At 40.4% G+C, this 22,465-nt stretch overlaps 1 protein-coding gene across 1 annotated transcript; it reads right to left on the bottom strand.

Annotated features, from left to right (window-relative positions):
- Window positions 1–20,220: 20,220 nt before the first annotated feature.
- On the bottom strand, window positions 20,221–21,751 carry MDH (malate dehydrogenase). The gene has a single exon (XM_086506837.1). It carries the CDS (start codon window positions 21,682–21,684, stop codon window positions 20,482–20,484), a length of 1,203 nt encoding a protein of 400 aa, XP_086362963.1. The 5' UTR covers window positions 21,685–21,751; the 3' UTR covers window positions 20,221–20,481.
- Window positions 21,752–22,465: the final 714 nt, after the last annotated feature.

Genomic DNA, 22,465 nt, shown 5'->3' with positions numbered 1-22,465 from the left:
AATGAATGTAAAATTATGTACAAGATGATATAGATCCAAAGAGTTTCCCCAAAAAAAAAAAAGAAGAAGAAGAAGAAGATGAGAAGGGGGGAGAGAGAGAGAGAGAGAGAGAGAGAGAGAGAGAGAGAGAGAGACAGAGAGAGAGAGAGAGAGAGAGAGAGAGAGAGAGAAGGAAAGTGAAGTTCTCGATCACATGGTATGAACAATCGCAAGTGACCTCAAAGATTTATCCAACCAGCCTTGACCTCAAGACATGCTATTCAAAAGGAGTAGATTTAGAGAAATAAAGGGTAGCTAGGTTGAAGGCCAATCTCTCTTTAGCATTCGAGCCGGCACAATTTGCTAGAGAGAGAGAGAGAGAGAGACCCAATCTGGCTATCCATGCAATAAATTTAGGGGGGTTTGGACTACGTAGACCTTCATATCCTGAATCAAGGTGGAAAGCTTCCATTGGTCCAAAAAAAGCGCTCAATTTTTGGACCCACCAGAGGGACGAGCGGCCTTTCCCCTTGGAACAAAGGCAAGTTTAATAATAATTTTTGGTGCAAAATACGGACAAGTGTTTGATCTCTAATCCTCGTTTGTAGTTGCGAATCACATAACCACAGGATCGTATCTCACTTGTTGCTTCAAAAATGACGTTTTTGTTTGTACCTAGCCATTACAACAACAATCTAAATGCGAGGATATTGGAAAAAGGAATATCGATGTTGGGGTGTTGTGCATGTGCAGTATGAAGCCACCCGTTGAGTGGTGCTTGGGGATAGTGGGGCTCCCAAAACTATAGGGTTGGACTAATGCTACATATATTGCTACCTCCACTAAAAGCAGGCTGCACCCAATGGCTTTAGGGAAGGTGCCCCTTTACTTTTGGAAATCGGAGAATCTTGCCACCAATAGCATGCACTTTGCTTATCACCAGTGTTCGGGAAAAATGTGTCTCAGCTTAATATCGTGCCGTTTTCAATTTCCAAAATGCCGGTTGAGCGCAAGGGGAAAAGGAGAAATTTTGCCCCAAAATAGAGAAAATAGTGTAAAAACCTGAAAAAGTAACCTAATTTTTAAAAATTTCCTCTTGGAAAATTCAATGAAAGGAATTTTGTATGTTTGGAAAAATGATTTTTCCCGAACACTGCTTATCACTTCCACTTTCACAAGGTAGTAGTGAACTACAAATTTTCCCCCAGGTGCAACCCTTTATAGTAGGGTGATCATTTCCCCACAACCCCGAATCCCACTAGGTAGGAGTCACCTCTGAATAAAGTCCTATGTCCCTCTAGCCATCCGCGCCGGCGTGGATGGGTAGGGAGAGTTTTTTCAAGCTCAAATTGCATTTTGGAGGGTGGGCGCAGGTTGTACATGTGACTAAGGTAGCTTCATAGGGCATGCAAGCCATCTCCCTCTAGCTATCCGCGCTGGCGCGGATGGCTAGAGAGAGTTTTTTTGCAGGTTTAAGATGCATAATTCTGGAGGGTGGATGATGATATTGCAGCTATGAGAAACCTCGATGACGATATTGCAGCTATGAGCAACCTCGCAGGGCGCAAGCCATGCTTGTGTCTTTTCTTTTGCTACAGGAAGCATCGCAGGCTATAAGCGATGTCATCTTGCAAGCCGTCACAAAAAGGAAACAGCTTCAAATCTATTTCTGCTGGGACTAGATGAGTTGGCTCTAAAACACACACACACACACACACATGCTATTCTCTACACTCAAGAAGAGGGCAGCCAACAGAGCACATACAACGACTATAGCAAGATGTACTCTTCTGATTCTGTTCAGCCTACTGAGGAGGTTGAGCTCCAGTTGGAGCTCGCACAAGGGTTGATCCATGGGCTATTGATCTAAGCTTTGTGGGGCTCGTGGGCAGTAGAGAGAGAGAGAGAGAGAGAGAGGTGATCGTCAACAAGTCCAAGATCAACGAGGTCGGCGAAATGCATCTCTGGGAGTGTTTTTGGTTCCGCTTGCGAACTTCTTGACCTCGGGTATCGCATCCAAATACGGAATCACACAAGATGTACAAGGTCTCTCATTTATGGTTCAGGAGGCAAGGCATAGAAAGCTGGAGGTTCTTTTTAAGATCTATGGGGTGATGCAAGGGAGAAGGTTTGTGATGTAGTTGTTGATATACCTTTGGATTGTATTGTGATGGGGAGCAAAGGATTGGGACCATTGAAAAGGGCTGTTCTTGGGAGTGTGAGCAACTATGTTGTCAACAATGCTCCGTGTCCGGTGATAGTTGTAAAGCTTCTGGTCGATGTTACTACTAAGTAGGGTAATCAAAGAGGTAAACATTAGCGTGTCGCAAAGGCACAAAGCTTGTCATTTGTAAAATGTGTGTTACAATTGAAGTGGTTGCTATCACAACAGAGTATATATTCCAAAAAAGGCTTTTTTCTTTTGGCTAGTGCAAGTAATAAATACATTTGCTTTTATGAATATAGGGACATAATCAATAGAACTTATTAAAGAGAGAGAGAGAGATTGGTGTGTGGCAATGCTTTGGAAAAAAAAAAAGAAATTATATTCACACACACACTTTCTTTCTGCGATGAAGAGAGATCATGTGAGGTTCTGTATTGCTTAGGTATATGTGCTAAAAAAATGTGCCATATTGCAAGGATGTCGTTTGCAAGGAGCGATTGTTGCTGCATGCTAATATTGTCACTCATGACTCATGATTGATAACGAGTTGTAGGTTGCACTATAGCCTCAATACCTCATTCATTTTGGCCTACAACAAGCATGCACTCTCATGAGTTGCAGTTTTGCTCAACCCTTAAGTTATCTCTCTCTCTCTCTCTCTCTCTCTCTCTCTCTCTCTCTCTCTCTCTCTCTCTCTCACACACACACACACACACACACACACATTACCACACAAGCATGCGTGCACATCAAATAAATGTGGCTCACAAATTTTAGAGAATGAGAAAGGTGCTATAGGATGAGCGGCTCGTGCGCTACATCAGCAAGTACATTCATGATCAGTTGTAGCGACATCGCTCAAGATGCTAGTATCGCAATATTGTTAGCAAGGATGCCGTTAGCGAGTAGTAGAGAGAGCTGCACACTAGTTGAGCCTCTTGTACATGATTAATATTTGCGCGAGGAAAATGGGTTGAGGCTATGACAAATAGCTTTATAGACTCTAGACTTATGCGAGGTCAATCGACTATATATCAATATACCAAGGGTTTCAAACTAAATTTCTCTAAAACTAGTAGGTTTTCACACTTTCAAATCTAAACCTTAAAGGTAAATCTCAAAATTTGTAGATGGGAGTACAATAAACCTTTTTTTCTAGCGCGTTTGTTGGGAATCAATATAGAAAAAAGAGATCAAAGAGAGTGTCCAAGAAGGGGAGAGGTTGTAACAATGATCAATAAACACACATGTAGGTGAAACGGAGAGGGCATGTGCGAGCACAAATTCGTCCTCAGTACATTGTGCATGACTATCAACCTTCGTAACTCTTCTATCAAAGCACCCAACCATGGTGGAAATATCCAAGGGCAATAAGGCACAAGGAGAGAGGTATAGTATCTGTGGTGTGACCGTGTAATAGTTCTAGCTGTTAAAGCCAAGAAAGGGAAACATTTTACCAAGTCCATGCTCAAGGAGAGCTCTCTAATCAAAAAACTATTGTGAGTTTAGCATTACAAATAGGTGGAATATGTTTATATTCTTGTTTGTGCTTGAAATCATCTCAAAAATATTGTTTGAATTTGTGTTTTTAATAGTGTACGTTGCTCTATCTTTCCCTATGGAGAACTCTCTACTCAAAAAACTATTCTGGGTTTAGCATTACAAATAAGTGGAATATTGTTTATATTTCTTGTTTGTGCTTGAGATGGCATCTCCAAAATCTTGTTTGACTTTGGGTTTTTAATAGTGTACCTTACCCTATCTTGCTCGGTTTAGGGATTGCTCGGATATTCTTGCTCGAGAATGGGGATTCCTCATTTATATGTATTGTTTTTAGTCAAGAAATCCAAAACACTCTATATTCTTCAAATTATTTCTCAAAAAGACGTCGTCCTCCAAAATACTAAGAAAATTTTTCATTTACTCGACCATCAATCATACAATCACATCTACAGTCATTAGGTTGTAAGCATCAAGCTTCTCAGATCATCAACGCAGGATTCCCAATCTTCCAATAGAAATAGTTAAAATCTAACTATCAGGTTCGGTAACCTTTCCTTCATTTTGAACTTTTAATCAAAGCAAAAGGCTATTTTCCATGTTAAGCCAAAAAAGACCAGGTAATGTAAATATCCCGTGCATGAGCTTACCAATTATAGTAAAAAAATATTCAACTACTAGAGCAAGAAAGACCTATCAGGGGCTAGCCAAATTCAATGAGAGCCAAGCAAGCTCAATATCATAGTTTAGTTTAGTTAAGATCAGATCAATTCCAAGCAGGGCAACAACTACAAAGTCTGGCTAGATCTATAGAAGGTAAGATCAAAGTGAAACCGACCATCCAAAGGCTTTAAAAGTACCCATCAAGAAACTATTATCAGGGAAATATCAATATCAAAATGGAATCCAAACCCCACCAAAAAATGTATCATCAGAACTGTATTGCCAGGCAAGCAAGCACAACAAAATCTAGTGCCAAAAACTCATCAAATTTTTTAGAAGCATACTATGTCCAAAGTTACAAGGAGGAAGTATAAAAACCATCAACAGTCAGGCATTAGAAAGCTGCCCTAACCTAGGATCACACAGGCCATCCACATCCACATCAAAACCCAGTTGGTGAGGTCTAGTTAAAGCATTATAATCAGAGACCCTTTCAATTTGCAAGCCCAACAAGTAAAATAATCACGGCTTATAAGCCCCACTAGCTGCACCAATAGTCAGTAAGTGTGTTGTGCAACCATCACTAGCACTCAAACCTATCAGTAACATGAGAGGCATGTCATAGGCTACCATTAATTTACCATCGATATGTTCTCAGGTTTCTTGAGACAGAGCTAAAATAAAAATTTATATTTCAGCAGTTTTCAATCGACAAAGCTATGAAAAAAGATATTATATTCATCAGTAAACAAAGCATTAGATTCAGTCCCATCAATAAAGTAGATATCTATTTCAGATAACCAATAAAAACATCATGGAAAGTAAGCCACATAAGCATTATAAGTATAAATTTCCCATTATCTCAATCAAAATGCATGGTGAAAATAATTGTAACAACTAGTGGGTTTTGAAAAAACTTGTGAAGAGGTAGTGTATCCAGCAAGCTCCAAGTTATAGCAAAGAAAATTTTCCACAGCATAACATCCCTTATACCAACTTACTCTCTCAGTATTGCCATATGAAAATATGCACAGTAAAGATGCACAATTACCATTATATTCATTCAACTTAAACAGTATTGCAAGGATAAGTGAGGGTCTTACAAGTCCTATAAAGCGCTTTTTTGCCCTTGTTGGAGTTTGGGATGGATGTAGTGAGCAAGGGGCCATTGCAAATTTTTTCCTTCACCTTGATAAGGAAGACAGAGTTATCTAGGGCCATGCTAGTCACTGCAAAGAGCTTGAGCAGTTCTACCCTCAAAAGTATTGAATCTTGTCGATCATACTAGGATCTTTGTGATAAATAATTAAGTTTCCCTTAAAATTTAACTCGGTCTACTCAACTGATCTTAAAAAGTTCTATGAAAATATCCCACATCATGGAGACATTGGCTTAGTCACAACTATCAACAATTTACTTAGCTATGTCTTTGATCAACAAGAACCTTTCATCTCCTTTAAAAGCTTCCCTAACATATTTATATGTGGAACATGTTCACATCAATCATACAAGAACCACCTATCTTTTACCAGATCCCAAGCAATGGAGCTTAATTCTTGGTTGATAGAGCATATGTATATTCAATGCAATGGCAAATCTTATCAACAAGTCAACGGCGTCCCTATGGGACTTGCATGTTCTCCAATTTTGTATAATCTTTATCTTCATTCACTAGACAGGTTCATGTAGTTGACCAAGGATACTCCACAACTAAAAAAGGAACATTGGGAATGGTATTTAGCACAACCAAGTTTAGACACTATCTACTAGGAAAGTTGTTCCGCTTTTATGTTGCCATCAAGTACTTCTCTTTCTTATTAACTAGTTGGTGATTCACGGCTAGTTAATCAGATGGATGATTTTCTTGCTAGAATTTGAGTTCAAGATCTTTCACAAGCCATGTAAAACTCACTACGTTGCAAACTTATTTTCCACCAAAAGTACGGAGGTAATCTCAGCAACATCACTAAGAGATGAGTCGGTTGATGCTGACCTTGACTGGCAGGAGGTGTATGACTTCCTCCACTTTAGCAAGGATGCATCCCAGTCCCCAGTAAGAAGACATTGATCATTAAGAGTCTGAAATTCAATATCATAGGTGGATCATTATACATGCTCAAAATTAATGGAGTACATAGAAGATGTGTGCCTATGCAAGGTAGGATATAGATCATTACAAAGGCTCATAGTGGGAGTTTAAAGGAGCATTTTTTTTGTAAAATTGCTTACAATAAAATCTTACATGCAAGGTTATGGTGGCAAAGTATGATGGCTGATGTTAGGGATTTTTGCAAAACCTATAACATTTTCTAGAGAATGGTAAGACCAACAGCAATAGATATGACGCGATCACCATACAACCACTGGAAGGCAGCCTCAAGGAAGAATATGTATATTGTGATGGCCACATGCTATGTTAGCAAAAAATGGGTACAAGCCAAAGCACTGCCCAACAACACAACAAAGTCAACAATGTGGGTTCATGTAGGAGCATGTAGTTAGTAGATATGGCTATCCAATGGAGATAGTTTCATACCATGGAACTCATTTCATCAATGAACCAATCTAGATCCTCACTAAAATCTTCTTGATCAAGCATAAACAATCAACAACGTCCAAACGATAAGAACATCAACACCATTATGACCAAGATTGTGCAAAAGAAGCCTCATAACTAGGATGAGAAGCTTTAGACAGTGTTGTGGGCTTATAGAATAGCTCACAAGATCACAAATAAGATGATTCCTTTTTGAATGGTATACGTTACAAAGTCATTAATGCCTATGGATTTTGGCGTTCCTAGCCTCGGGATGGCCATTGAACATGACATGGATTTTAATTCAACAAGTGAGAATAGGCTAGATGAGATGCTAAAGTTGGATGATATTAGACAGAGGGAAATGCTTGAAGAGAAAGTGGTTTGACAAAGAAGGAAGTACTGGCATGACAGTAAGTTGAAGGTTAGAGAGTTCAAGACATGAGACTTGGCCTTGTTGTACCATTCAAATTTAGGCCCAAAGAAACTTAATTTGAAAATAGCTTGGTCGAGACCATAAGAGATAGATTGGGTATTCTCAAATGGCACAATCAAATTGAAAGATTTATCTAGATTGTTCTTACATGGGATCTATAATGGGGCCAAGATCAAGTTATATTACTTCCAGATTCGATGAACCTCCAACACCATAAGAATAGGACAAGCAAGAGTCTGAGTCTAAAGATCACCCGTTGGATCTGTTTATCATCAAACCAAAATTAGTTGCGGCATCTGAGGGGCAAGATATCAGTCATGACCTAAAGATAAACACAAAAATTAGATTGGGGAGAATCTGAAGACATTTGAACCTTATAACTGTCATTTGCAAAGCATTAAAGACCAAATATTTTTTAGTATCCCACCTGTAATCATTAGGAGGGTGGACATAACATTGAGAAGCAAAAAGAGTGGAGAATTCAAGGGTTAAACCACGATTCCTATGAGGAGGGTGCTGACCATGCATTCATTACTTTGCCTCATGCGTGTATCGAGCCCTCTCCTATAGATCTTCCTCCTACATTGCCTCACCTTCTCAATTTTTGTTGCATCACTTTAGCCTTCCCCAATTGATGTTGCACATCCCAACATGCCTGCTTACTCATGCTTGCATCATCATCTTCATCAAGACGGTTCTCATTTTTTACACAAAGCTCCACCATGGGCAAAAGAGGATAATTGTTTTCTCAAGCCATTGAGGCTAGCATAGATGAGAAGGTAGCAAAACTTGAAGAGCTACTCCAATCAGCAAAAGAACAATGTTTTACGCCTCATTAGAACATTATTAAGTATGTATTTCAACAGAATGAGAGAGCTTTATTGAAGATCTGGAGCATGGAGATGGTTGTGGAGGCCACCAAAATTTTATTTGATGCTACTATGCTTGAATAGGTCATAGACATTTCTGACTCTGACACAGGGGCAGTTAGCATTAATGAAAGAACCCTTCAGATAATTGTTATGGTACTAGACCATGTTTTTAGTTTGCCTTTTGATTCAAAACCCCAACCATGCTTAGTTGATATCATTAGAAGTTTTCCAACGGAACCCCCTCAAACTAGAAAGAAGTGAAAGGAGGATGGGGGTCAAGGCATCTTAGTTTTGGCACTATAACAAAAAGCAACATATAGGTTTATTGTTGAGGCTATCAGCGTAGAGAACAACCCCACTTATATATATGAGAAGCTCTTTAGTATGTTAAAGGCTAGCATAATGAACATGAAAGCAGAAATCAATTTGAGTTCAATCTTGTTTAATAATGTAATGACCCAAACAACCAAAGTACGTAACCAACATCTAGTCAAAGCTTGGTATGTCTAGCAATTTTTCTACCGAGAAACCATCATACCAGTGCATGTGAATGTCCAAAATGCTTTTGCAAATATTAATGGAGAACAGCACCCAAGGACTAGACTGCTAGTTTAAAATCCCAACAAGGATATATTGCTTTGGTAACAGTAGGAACAAAGAGGAATCTGACACAGATAGAAGCCACAACATCCAAGCCAACATCAAAAAAATAAAAATTGACAAAGGAATTTTTGGACCAACTCAAAACTTGGAGTAAAGCTGTTCCAATAACAATTGTTCAAATAACCACAAGATTAGTCACCGGTAAGGCCCTAAGAACTTTAGCTGACAAAGCAATTGTGCTGCCCCAAGAACCTCACCAAAAACTACAATTGAAGTTTTGAAGAACTCTCATCATACCACAACATTTAAACAAATGTACGTTGATAGGTTGCAAGCTTTGCAAGAAAAACCCAATGGTGGGCAGTCTAGTCATAAATACATTAAGGAAGTTACTTGTTCCGTACAAGAAGCCTATACTCACCTATGAGACTTATCGAATAGAAATAATATTAGTGACTTATGGATGTGTCACCATTGCACACTTTTGTTAATTCAATAGGATAGATAATGGAAGCCAAAAGCTTTGTCAAGAAATCTGTTGTAACTTGTCTGGAGGCGAGCTTCAAAAAGAAATCATCAGGTTTGAAGAACTACGAAAAGAGAATATATGTATCAAAGCTCTTCTAATCAATTTAGAATGTAGCCAAGAAGAGAACAAAAAGGTCCTTAAAACACTTCAACAACACGTAGAGCTCTTGAAAACCCAAAACGCAACTCTCAGTGTAGATAAATGAAAGTTGACCAAAGATAGTAGTGCTCAGAGGGCATGGTTGGATCAGAAGACAGAAACACTTACAGTTTCAAGGAGGTACACACAATTATGAAGCATTCTATTTTGGATAAGTATATCTACCATTCCTTGGTAGTTATTTTTTATCAAGATGGGAACCTGATTGTGGATTATGATAACTTACAAAACCTTGTTAGCACCATAAAGACAGATATGGAAGGGAAAATTGAAGTATACACGGCCACATTGGCTAACCAGGCTCTAATTGAGCATCTCACCCATGATGTAGAGGAGGATGAAGACAAAGACAATGATGAGCAAGAGCAAGATAGGGGCATTGGGGGAAGTTTGATAAAAGGGATGATAACACCAACCAAACCCCTCGATCTCCTCTAACTCCAAGGTCGGAAATTGTGGCAACCAGACGAGTGCTACAGGAGGCGATGTAAAGGGACTTACTAAACAATCTATAAATCAAGGACAAAATCAAGGTGATCAAAACCAAGGGGTCTAGACGAAGAAGTCATCGGATCAGTCAACAACAGTTCAACAAAAAAATAGGGCTCTCACTAAAACAAATAAAGGCAAAATTGTGCTGATTGATCTAGATTTAGAAGAGGTCGTAGATTACTCTACCCATTGCCTTATCTTGAACAAGAAGTTATGAGGGGAGAAGACCCTCAATATCTAGCATTAGGAAGGGAATGGGGTCTAAGGGGGTCTCTTTATTTGCCATGGGATTTAAAAGGAAATTATGGAAGGGGCAAATGGGTGGATGCCATGTGTACTGAAATGGTGGGTATGGCAGGGCCTAAAAGTAAGTGGTCAAACTTGTACTTTATTATAAAATATAAAGAGAAAATCTCTTTTAAATTCAGAATACTAAACTTTTCTCAAAATAGTTGAGTAAAAACCAATCATTTCTCTCTCTATTGGCTGCCAGTTTCTCCCCCCCTCTCCTAAAAGGGGGTCCCTCCAAAAACGTGTTGATCATTCCCTCCCTCTCTCTCTACTGTACCATCTCTCGCTTCTCTTCACTTCGCCTTGTTTCTCCTTCCTTCCTTTTAGTTTTCCCTCCAAAAAGCTCTGCAAGCAGAAGTTTGAACCTCTTTTACCTCCTCAAGCTTACTTCATTCTTGAGGGCTGCATTCTCCTCAAGCTGAAGTTCTCCATTTCTCCATGGGCTTCACTAAACACCTCTAGCTAAAGCTGAAGTCTACAGCATATCCTTCTACTACATCATCCCTCTTTCTTTCCTCAACAGGTTTCTTCTCCTTCTCCATTAAGCTCTCTAGAGAGGATCGACTTCCCTCTCAAGCTTTGCAACATTATCTTCCACATTAAGCCAACAAGCAGGTGGAGCAGTATAGCAGTAAGTGGCATCCTTCACCTTTGTGTACCATCAAGAATCTTGCTCTTTATACAATTGAGAACATGGATGTGCAATGTCTAATCATAAGTGTTTGTGTGCAGGTTGTGCCACTATTTCCCATGGCATCATCAGGTACTCGCCACCTAGGAGTGTCATCGACTCCATTTCATGCATCAATGTACAAGACGACAATGGATATTGGGTGATAATGAAGTTAAAACGAATGATGTGGGTGACAATGCAGCCCAGCTCAAGAGGTGCACACAAGGTCTCAAGGAGCACACCATTGGAAGGGAATAATCATGGAGTTCAAGCAAACACAAGATGGAAAGAGGCTTGCGAAGGTGCAGCATGTGTATGTTGCTTCACAATTGAAGCTAGAGACAGCAGTGGCTCCATCGAGGTTTCCTGCAAATTGTAATTTTTACTCGTCTTTCAAGTTTTTCGGTTATCTATTTAGTATTTTTGCCTTGTGTGTTGCGTTTGATGACTGTAAGATTTCTGTTGCTATTTGTTCATGTTTACAAATGTTTTCCCGTCCGATTTTGTAGAGTGGGAGCCATTAGAGTCCTTCACAGGAACCTTTGAGGCCATCCGCACTTAGCTTGGCAAGTTTCTCTATGATGGTTGTCAGTCCTCTGAGCTTGCCTCACGTGACGTTTTCCTTAATGATTGGAAGAGGAAGTGACATGAGAGAAAAGGGGGGAAAGAAAGAGAAAGAGTTGGCTCGCGTTTAAGAGAGAGAATGTGGAAAATCTACTTTTCTGGCAGGGGGGCCTAAAAAGTGGCTCCTTTAATGAGTTCTAAGTGAGAGAGAGTGTTTTATATGTTAGAGAGGAGGGGTGGGAAAAGGATATTTTAAAATTTATTTATTCACCTCTCTTTTGGGTTACTAAATAGACTATTTTCAAATTCAAAATATGGAAATGGCTTTTTTTTAAATCTCAGCATAGGCGTTTTTGCCCTCTCTTTTAGGCTTGGTCAAACTTGGCTTTAAGCATTCCCTTAAACTACCAAATAAAGAGGCCCTCCTATACCCCATTCACTTTCTAATGAACTTCTTACATGATGAGGATGCGTATTGAGATCTGGAAAGGCTCCAAATGCGTTATGTAGGGGCCAAGAGATCGACCAATGGAAGATAATAAGCTATCATGAACAGGCAACATACAAGAGAATGATCAACCAATGGAAGATAATAAGCTATCATGAACACGAAAGATGCATGCTACCTCCACACCCCAACACCATCCAATTGCTAGACAAAGTGCAAGAATATGTGCTAATTGCAGATCATGTGTTGGTGAACCCTCATGCTCTCAACAATTAATGACGATGAATGTCCAAAGTTTGGGTTGCAGTTGGCTGGAACATCACCCTTCATACAAGTGTACCAAAGATATTAGACTAGCACTAATCACAAAGATGTAGATTGCTCGAAGGATCCTGGACCAAAAAAGATGTTTCTTGAGAATAATGCGTACAGTAGCCGAGGTCCCAAGACCAAAATGAGCCTTCGAGAATAAGAAATGGCCTTTAAGAGGTTGTTCCATCTTGTTTGGATTCTACACAAAATGATGGTGCAAGTGAATTAGATAGTGCTGAATTTCATTAAGTTAGTTCCTGATTCTCTAGTACTCAAGTATGTCCTACCAATGAAAGATGATGAGATTCCTAGAATTTACCATGCCTTATACTTGAAATACAAAAAGGTAGCTAATCAACAAGGGTACATCAGGATAGTGGATCAAATCAGGAAACGATATGAATAATGTTATTTGGGTTTCCTAGAATAATGTTCTCGATGACACATAAACAGAAGACTATAGTATCATATCTGAAAGGTGAGTATATCGACTTTAGAGGCATGATGACACAATGGAGGAGTCAGGTCTGTGTATTGATCAAATACACCAATGAGCTACTCCAACTATCTGTCGAAGCATCAAAGATTCCTGAGGAGCTTGCCAATAAAGTAGCCTTTGAGCCTCAGTTCAGAGAAATGACTCAAATTTTGTTTGAAGCTTGGGTCAAGGCTAACCAACCAGATGCAGATGGTTGGATTCACACCGCATCGATTTGTCATAAGCTGGCTAGAACGAGACTCACCATAGGAAAGAAAACTCTCTATGATGTTGATACAAAGACCTAGAACGCTCTGAAGCCATACGAAGATGATGAATAACCATAGGGAGTAGTTGGAGCAGGAAGCAATCTACAGGCTCATCCAGATAGACAATGCTAGCTCCAATGCTCAAGGAACGAGTCAACCTAGGACATTTCAAATCCCATCCCAAACTATTCAGCAGATAATAATGAAGAAGGCTCCAAATAAGAGGAAGCAAAAGTGTTGAATTTGAAGATCAGTCGTAGAAGAAATGGGGTGGATCAAGAGTGCTTAACTCATATTTTATTAGCCAAGATTCCACCTTTAAGTATTATGAAACCATCCTTGTGGATCTAGTTAACACCAAATGGATATCTAGAATTTTGGAATACGTAAAAATTCAAAGAAAGGAGGAGAGGAATGTAGACCGTGGGAATGTACCATAGTCAAGCGGTGGTTCATAGTCAGGTTACAAAGTTGAATTTGGCAGTTACCAATTGTAAATACCGCAATAATTGCACATTGCACATTCAATCAGAGTCCACTTCGAATACCTAAAAATAGGATCCACTTCTTCATTTCAAGGGGATGTCATTCCAAAGACTAGAGCGGGTCCTTATAATCATTGAGCTATTGCTCATAGCATTATTGAGCTCTATTGTATGCTAGTTGTGCTCTTCTTCAGTATCTGTATATGCGAGTTTTAATTCTTGTGTTTAGTTTCTATCTTTGTACTTCCATTTCAGTCTTTATCTGATTCATGTGATGTCCGAAGGCTAAATATGGTCCTCTATCTAATCTGATATCTAACTCTAAGTCTCCAACCTGGAATAGCTTTTAGAAGTGACCATCTAATTCCAATGAGTCCTACAAGTACTTGTAGATTAAGAAGAACAATTAGTTCTTGAAAATATAGTTGGCCATGAGACCAGTTTTACTTGGATTGGAAAATTGTACAATAGATGTCTCTTCGTCTACTAGATGCCTTAGAAATTCTTATATGATTTTGTGACTTTCTTTCCACCTTTCATCATTCACCAGCCAATTTCCATCTCTATTGATGATCAAATGAGGATAGTTGTTATCCCTAGCGAGAGGGATGTTGTGATCTTATTTGAGACACTCTTGAACTAATGTGATGTGCATTGTGTTTATGGAAAGTGTAGGCCACTTTATGCATCATTTTCCAATTATACAACTTTGAGGCGTTGGGTAGGAGATTTCCACATACTTTCCATTAATTTTTCTTCGTGCCTTGACTTAATTCTTGCAAGAGCACATTGCTGCTACTATCGCAACTATATTAATTTTTATGGATAGAGTTTGGTAAAAATGGCCAACGTAGGATATTGTGGTTATTTTATTGCAGTGAGTCTTATATGTTGAAGTTTTGGAGGGCATTATGAGGTTTTTTGAAGACAAGCCCTGCCTAGTGTGAGATAGATTAGGTTGCTAGAGATCCCTTTATCATAACCAAAGCATAGGGCATGTATAGATGGGTTAACATGATCGTTAGCAGTGTCGCCCTGGTAGATGTTTGACTCGGTTTGATTCAGCCTATGCACACTTAATATTCACGTTGTTGTTGTGTCATTGTTTATGGGTGTTACATTTTATGCCAAAATATAAATTACCACTTAATTTTATTCGTCATATTTTTCATCAAGCATGTGATGTGGTACATATGAGCACAAGAAAACTAGTAAAGGCTATTCCAACCACAAAAACACACAAGAAGACCCATCATGGTATGTATCTCTAGGAAAACTAGTAAAGGCTATTCCAATCACAAAAACACACAAGAAGACCCATCATGGTATGTATCTCTAGGAAAAGCGATCTGGCAACTATCAAAAATGAGCTCTCAATCACCTCTTGGCAAAGTAGCTATAATATTTTTATTAAGCAACAATAAGGGAGAAAATACTTAGCAAGTACCATCAAATTATATTAGACTAACAAGTACCATAAAATTATATTATACTAACAACAAAGTAGGTATAAAATAAATAATGTATATGTAACCACCAACAATAACACATAGCTAGTGTGCATCATGTACTAATTAAATCACTAGAGAGCTACCATTTATAGGTATTATGCCAAAAGCACTCACCAATAGAAGAGAGTTATTAGCAATTATTTAAGACAACGAAGACAACTTTGAGGCAATTGTTGTCTCATTTTCTCTCGAAACATTTTCTCTTTGATTAGGTTATTTTTTATAGCTCTCAAAGAACGAAGGGAATTTTTGGAGCACAAGTATTATAATAGGTAAAACAACTATAAGAAAGAAACAATAACAAGTACAAATGTATTAAAGATTGATAAGCTTGTTTCTATCAAGTAGTTATACACTACTACAAGGTAGTTAATTAGGGTTGTTATCAAGGGCATCTAGGGGGTTACTAGCAACAATTGGTCACTATTAGAAGCAAGCATGCCTCGAGGAGTTCATATGTGTAACCCCTCAATACCACGTGCATTCAAAGTCTATTTTAAAAACCACTTATCTATAGATTTTTCATGGATACAATACGCCATTTTCTATTTCGCTCTATGTATGTTTCATTTGATTGGTATCCTTTTGCATGTTAAAGATGTAGAAAGAAAGGGGGCTAAATGACCCCATTTGTTGAACTCCCATACTATGTTTACATATTTACACATTGCCCCTTGAGAAGCATGCCAAGTGTTGTCTCAACAGTCCATAATTGCTGCTACCAATAGAAAAAATGACTAGGTGGATGATAGAAGGTTTTGGACACATCTTTGGGTGGTAATGTTGCCATACATGAGACGGCCAAGGTGAACATGCAAAGATTTGCAAAAGTAGGTGTGTATGGAATGGTTTAGGTGACCATGCAAAAAGTGGTGGAAGTAGACGGGATTATTTGTAGAAATTTTACACGGCATATTATAGAAGCTCTTGATAAGCACCTAAAAAATCCACCGTTTTTTTGTTATGGATATAAGTCCGCCAGAATTAGCGTATCAAAGAGTGGAAGTTTGCAGCAATGAAAACTTAAGTTTGAGTTGTTTTAAACGGAACAAAACGTAAACAATAGCATATCCGGTATCCAAATATCCAAAGAACTATCATGGCTTTCACCAATGAGAGTAATGGAAATGGCCTATTAACTTTGAGAGTAGCGAAAATTAGAGAAAATACTTTTGGGAAATTACTTTGAGAGCATAGCGGGTGAACTTAATTGATGGTAGCAACATAAACATAGCATTTAGTTAACTTGGCACGAACAATACTTTTGCAAGAGAGAGAGTTTAAAGAACATGACAACAGTTGAGAACCGGATTTATGTGGAGCCGGTCCCCCCTCCTTGTTACAATACAATCTTTGTGTTCCTTGTGACCTAGGTGATGCAATGAAGATGGAAAGCTTCATGCATCACAAGCATAACATAAACTTTGTGGAAAGAATTAACTATCCCAAGACCTCAAACACCTTCGAAGGTGGAGAGAGCTAGCAAGGAATGAGGGTAGGGAAGAGGAAGAAGAAACATTTCATAGGAGAAAGAACTAGTTTCTCACTTATCATCACTCTTCTTGTTAGCATACATAATAGCATAGTAATGAACATGGAGAAGATGGCAAACTTAAGCATTGAAACATGGCTCTTGGTTGGATTTGCATTCCATAGCCAAGAGTGTTGGTGTAGGCTCTCAACCTTTCTACTTGCTAGGAGAAGGAGAGGGAGCTCTTGCACTTTTTGCACAATACACAATGAGAGTGTGTGTAGGAGAGTATACCCCTCAAGAAAACCCCTAGCTTGCTTTGGTCGACCCTCCCCCCCCCCCCCCCCCCCCCCCCCCCCCCCCCTTGTAGCTCATGCTTGAAGCTCATTGGACCCCTCCTGGCCTAGCCAATCACAAGCAAGGGCATGTCAAGCAACAAGGGTAGCCTTGGGACAAGTGTACCCCTTTCCCCTTTAAGAGACAGGACTTGATAAATGCTAAAACAATTAATTAAATCCACTAAATTATCATTGGACCCCTTGGAAGCCAACCAATAGACTTTAGGCACACCATGAGGGTAACCTAGCTAGGGGCTTGACATGTGTCATACCTACCTCTTGGGCAAGGGGTGCCCTTTGGGGGAGAGAGTGGTCAAGCAACAACCCCTCCTTCTTACATAGCTCGCCCCCTTCTTGTAGGGATTTGGTTTGACTTTTGTGACACCTCAAGCCCCTCAACCTTGGGCCCAGTTCTCATCACAAGCTTGGCCCTTAAGCCCCTCAATCTTGGATTGGGTTCCCATCTCAAGTACAGCCCTAGCATCTCAAGCATCTCAGTCATCAAGCATGACAAGCACCTCAAGCTTGGGCTGGGTTCCCACCTCAAGTACAACCCTAGCTTACCTAAGGCCAAAGGACTTTTAACACTAACTATTAGAGGTCTTCAATGAAGCTAACCCTAAGGTCTTTTAACTCCATTGGTTAGTCTTGCTCTTTGACAGACCATCTCTCATTTGGGCCCCTTTACCATTGGCCCCGTGTTGAGATAGATCTATAAGCACATGTCTATATCCTAACCCTTGTTCCCGTTTATTCTCCCACATGAAATGATCATTTTAATATGAGAAAATCATTTGGGTTGGTTAGATTTTAGATTTTATGAGAATAGTTATTTGTATAGCACATTGGACATGGCTTCATTGCAACATGAATGGAGCTATAAGGGCTCTTACACGAATAAAAAATGAAACGATAGTAGCCTTCAAAGCATCAAGGCAACTAGCACACGATTCTCTAGAGTCAAGAGCAAAGTTTATTTTGCTTTGATAATCTTCAATTAAATTTTGCTTTGAGTTTGTTATTTTTTTCAGTTGTGTGTGATGAGCTCTACACAACATTTTGTTGTGAGTGAGAATAGTGGTTAGTGCTCATATCTTAAGTGATCCCTTTGTTCAAACTCTCTTTGTCTCGCTTCATTGATCTAAGTATGTATCTATATCTCCATACTATCTAATGCACCTTGGAGACTCCCTGCCATGTGGCATAAGGAGAGGAATTGGAGGGGGGAGTGGAGGCCAAGGCAAAGAGAAAGAGAGGGAGGCCTTGGAGAAAAGGGTCTCTCTCTCTCTCTCTCTCTCTCTCTCTCTCTCTCTCTCTCTCCCCCGTAGTTTGTCCATAGGACGGGCCACACACTCATAAGTATAGTAGAGTAGTAGAGAGGTAAATAGATAATAGGTACACACATGTATCAATTGACTTGTAGGCGAGTGTCACAGAAGTAGATAAAAAGATATATGAATAGGTATTGTTATGTTATCAATACCATATCTAATAACTAGGAGATAACAAGTGTACAATGCTTGTATCCCCATCCAGCATGTTTGAACTATGAACATCTTTTGTTATCCTACCAATACCATATCTAAGAACTTGCAAGGAGATAACAAATGTACCAATGCTGGGATACCTCCCTTCATGGAGATATGGCCAAGGAAGCTTTATAAGACGAAATTGGCTCATTGTCAAAACTGCAGACCATGCAAATTAAGGTGAATTTTCTAACAAAATAAAAATAAGAAATTACTGGATGGCAACCAAATTGATAAATTTAAGTTCCCACATTCGTTTAAGTAAAACTACCACAATACTTAATATAGGAAATCAATGTATCCAAATATGACTTTGTACTCACCAAGAGAACAGGGTGCACTTCCTAGATAAACTAGCAAGCAGAAAATGTGATTTTGACTCAAATGGACGCAATTTCATAGCTTGGCACCAAGCAGACTTGGCCTTGTAAGGCAGTCATTGGAGCTGGAGAGGATGGACCAATGCTTGACAAACAGTGATCCATATCGATATCCTTAATGCTTCCTCAAGCCTTTTCATGTTGTTTGATTATAATCGCCCTTTATTTCATTCAACGAATGCTATTTTCTCTTCACCAATAGCTGATCTTCTCTGACAACTTTGCCGAACACATTGCCCCTCATGTAGCTTGTCCATTGATCTGACCTGAGCGACGATTATAAAAACGGCATATCACTTCCTCTCAAGGTTTTGCAGGCGTTTTTTGTTTCCCACGGTTCAGAGTTCATATTCTCAAATTTGGTTATTGATTATGTAACAACACATTTAAACTTTCCATAATCTCCTACTAACTCTACTCTTTAGACAATCATTAACTGGAAGATTCCCACAACCAAGGTCTAAAGGAAACTGGAGTTAAGCGACATAGAGAGGGATGGAAGAACCCTGATGCTTGGCTCTTGCGAGCATCAACACAAACCACTCCAACACCACTTAAGAAGCTATAACGAAAACCAGTTACATTACAGTAATAAACAGACAGAAAAAAAAAAATCACTGGCCTTTGATGTATCATTTGGAATTCGGCCACAACCTTGCAGCAACGTAAGCTGAAAGGTTGCACAAAGACCCAACAAACTGATCAAAAACGGCAGACTCACTGCCGCATGTACCTGACAAATGCAGAAAAGCTTCACTTACAACGTTATGTCAACACAAGTAAAAGTTGATCCACAAGAGCCTTGCTTACAAAACAACGTGCTGCAAGAGTCTTACTGTGATAGTTAGTAATAACCCACAGACCGCAACCATAACAAGTACAAAGCCTCTGAAAAAAGTCATAAATATCAACCTGGTACAGACCCACAATGGAAACTAAGAAAAAGATGTTGTGGTAACTTCCCAAGAAATTATCACCCCGAGTAGAATACAAGACCATAATTCCCATCATGGCCAGCCCAATACATGTATATGCCGCTACCATTACCTAGGTTACATCCTCATCTGCTGCATATGTATGAATGCACTCAAGAAAAAATAAATACTACCTCATCAAGCAAGAGATCGCAGGCATACAGATAAATGCCATTGTACATGTAGATGCACTGCCCCAAGATACATCTAGATGAATCCAGGATAAGCCCAGATTCACCCTTGAAGGAAAGTGCAAGGTATGTAGATGCTCTGCCCCAAGGTATGTTTGAAGATTTGAGGCACAAACGCCACCATTATAACACACCCTACCACATATTTCATGTGCCAGATAAACAAGAATCCACTCGTATTCACACATAGCCGGACCAGATTACGACCTTCTAAAAAACAATACAGCTCACATCTAATTCGAACAGCGGCGGCAGGCAGAACAGATATTTCCCCTCACATTAATTTTATTTTTAAATGCAAATAACCCCCTGCATGTCTTGTAGGCACAATAAATCTCCACTGCACTACCAAACACAACAGAAAATCACATACAAATAAGAAGTCACCCCTTAGATTCTGATAAATCATTCATATAACTACAAGGGTGTGCAGGGCCACTCACAAAAACTGGCCAACACTAGTTGAAATAGGGCCGCAATTCAAAATCACTACCCCTACATCTTTTTATTTACTGCTTTCAAATTCCCCAAAAAAGGGATCCTTGTACTAGAAACTCCAGGATTTTATTGTTGTCCCGAAATATAGCCGCCCTACAAAAATTCTTTGAATGCAGGTTCTGAAGGATAAAAATTATTTGTTAGCAAACGCAATTCCTTTCTCTATGCTAGCCTTGAGCTCTGGCTTAAGCTTCTCCAAGCCCTCCTGTTCATACGGAGTCAAATTTTCCAGATCCGAGGGCACAAAGCCTTCAACACCTTTCTTTCCCAACTTGACACGAGAAGCAAAGAAGGGCAGCTCAGTAAGCTCCGACTGCACATAGGAGCACTCAAACACATCCGAGTCCCCATCTAGAGCGCGCAAGGACGACTCCACAAACCTAGCCGAAGCATATGCCATGGAAAGAGTGGCAGATCCTGCACCTGCTTTTGCTTCAACAACCTCGGTACCACCATTTTGGATGCGATCTGTCAGCTGCTCAATCTCCTCTTGTGTAAATTCACAGCTTGGTTTTGTCTTTGACAGCAATGGAAGAATTGTAATACCTGCATGTCCGCCCACAACAGGCACATCTACCTCAATAAGCCTCAGGCCCTTCTTCTGAGCAACAAATGTGTTTGCACGCACAATGTCGAGGGTAGTGACACCAAACAGCTTCTTGGGATCATATACTCCCTTTTTCTTCAAAACCTCAGCAGCAATGGGGACCATGGAATTCACAGGGTTGCTAATAACATGAATAAATGCACTGGGGCAATTGTCTGCTACAGCTTCAACGAGTGTCTTAACAATACCTGCGTTGATGTTGAAAAGGTCATCACGGGACATGCCAGGCTTGCGCGGAATACCTGCAGGAATGACCACCAGATCGATGCCCTTAAGGCCATCTCCCAGCTCTGCAGGTCCCGTAAAACCTGCAACTTGAGCAGGGGTATTGCAATGGCTTAGATCTGCTACCACCCCTTTCACGTTTGCAATATCGTAGAGATTAAGATGAGAAACAAGAGGAGACATCTTGATGAGCAAGGAGAGAGGTTGCCCGATGCCGCCTGCAGCACCAAGGACCGCGACCTTGAAGACTGAGGCGCGAGCAACTCCCGGCTTTGGGGCGGATCGGACTGCAGGCAGCTGTCGAGCGGAACGGCCGAGGGAAGAAAGGGAGCCATCGCCAAAAAGGGCGGTATGCGCAGCGGCAGTGTGGGAAGAGAAGGCAGTGGATTTCAAGCCCGAGAAGCGGGGCAGAGGGAGCGAGGAACGCGGGGATGAGGAAGAAGAAGGGGAAGAGAGAGAGGGTACAGAGGTCAGCCGTGCTATGGCATGCATTTGAGCGGCCATGGCTATATCGGGCAAGGGCAGCAGGCTTGCTTTCGCTATGGCAACACTGAAACCTTTGTTTCCCGCAAAATGCTTTGTAGGGCAAGATGATGATATGGGCTCATCTAAACCGTTGAAAACGATCGACGGCTTGTAAACCCTCAGCACCCCCCGCATTTCACGAGGCCCTTTTTCGATGTTCTTTTATGACCCCGCAATCACGTTGCACACAAGGCCGGCCTCCACGTTACACACAAGGCCCCCCCCCCCCTCACCACTAAAGGGCACGGGCATTAAATGAAGCTCGGGAGGTGGGATCGACGGCTGAGAAGCCCGGGCACGAATCTCAAGGAGATTTGAGGGCTCAAAAAAATGAGGCGTGGGGTGTTGCACGCGGGTTTGAACTTTGGTGGGTACCACGCAAGGCGCATGACTTACCCAACCCCCCTATGTGCATACGTTGACCATGGAGGGCAACAAATGCATGATAAGTAAACATTGATAGGGTGTGTCCATGTCCAAGTTTACTTTTCGGCGTCCTAGTTTACTTCTGGGCATCCTACGGCCCTGTGCGCCTCTGCTTTTGTGCCCGGGCTTCTCAGCCGTAGATCCCACCTCTTGAGCTTCCTTTAATGCCCCGTGCCCTTTAGTGCTAAGCCCCCCCCCCCCCCCCCCCCCCCCCCCCCCCCCTTCCCTTCTCTACACAATGTCGACTAGTCAAGGGCAATAATGAACTACATGTATGTCAACAGAATGTAGCTCTAGGATCCACTAATAATGTCTTTGTACAACATTGAGGACA

This window comes from Adiantum capillus-veneris, chromosome 30 (genome assembly GCF_014529385.1).
Source record: "Adiantum capillus-veneris isolate H3 chromosome 30, ASM1452938v2, whole genome shotgun sequence".
Classification (NCBI taxonomy): Eukaryota; Viridiplantae; Streptophyta; class Polypodiopsida; order Polypodiales; family Pteridaceae; genus Adiantum; species Adiantum capillus-veneris.
This window is presented reverse-complemented; position numbering and strand designations above follow the sequence as displayed.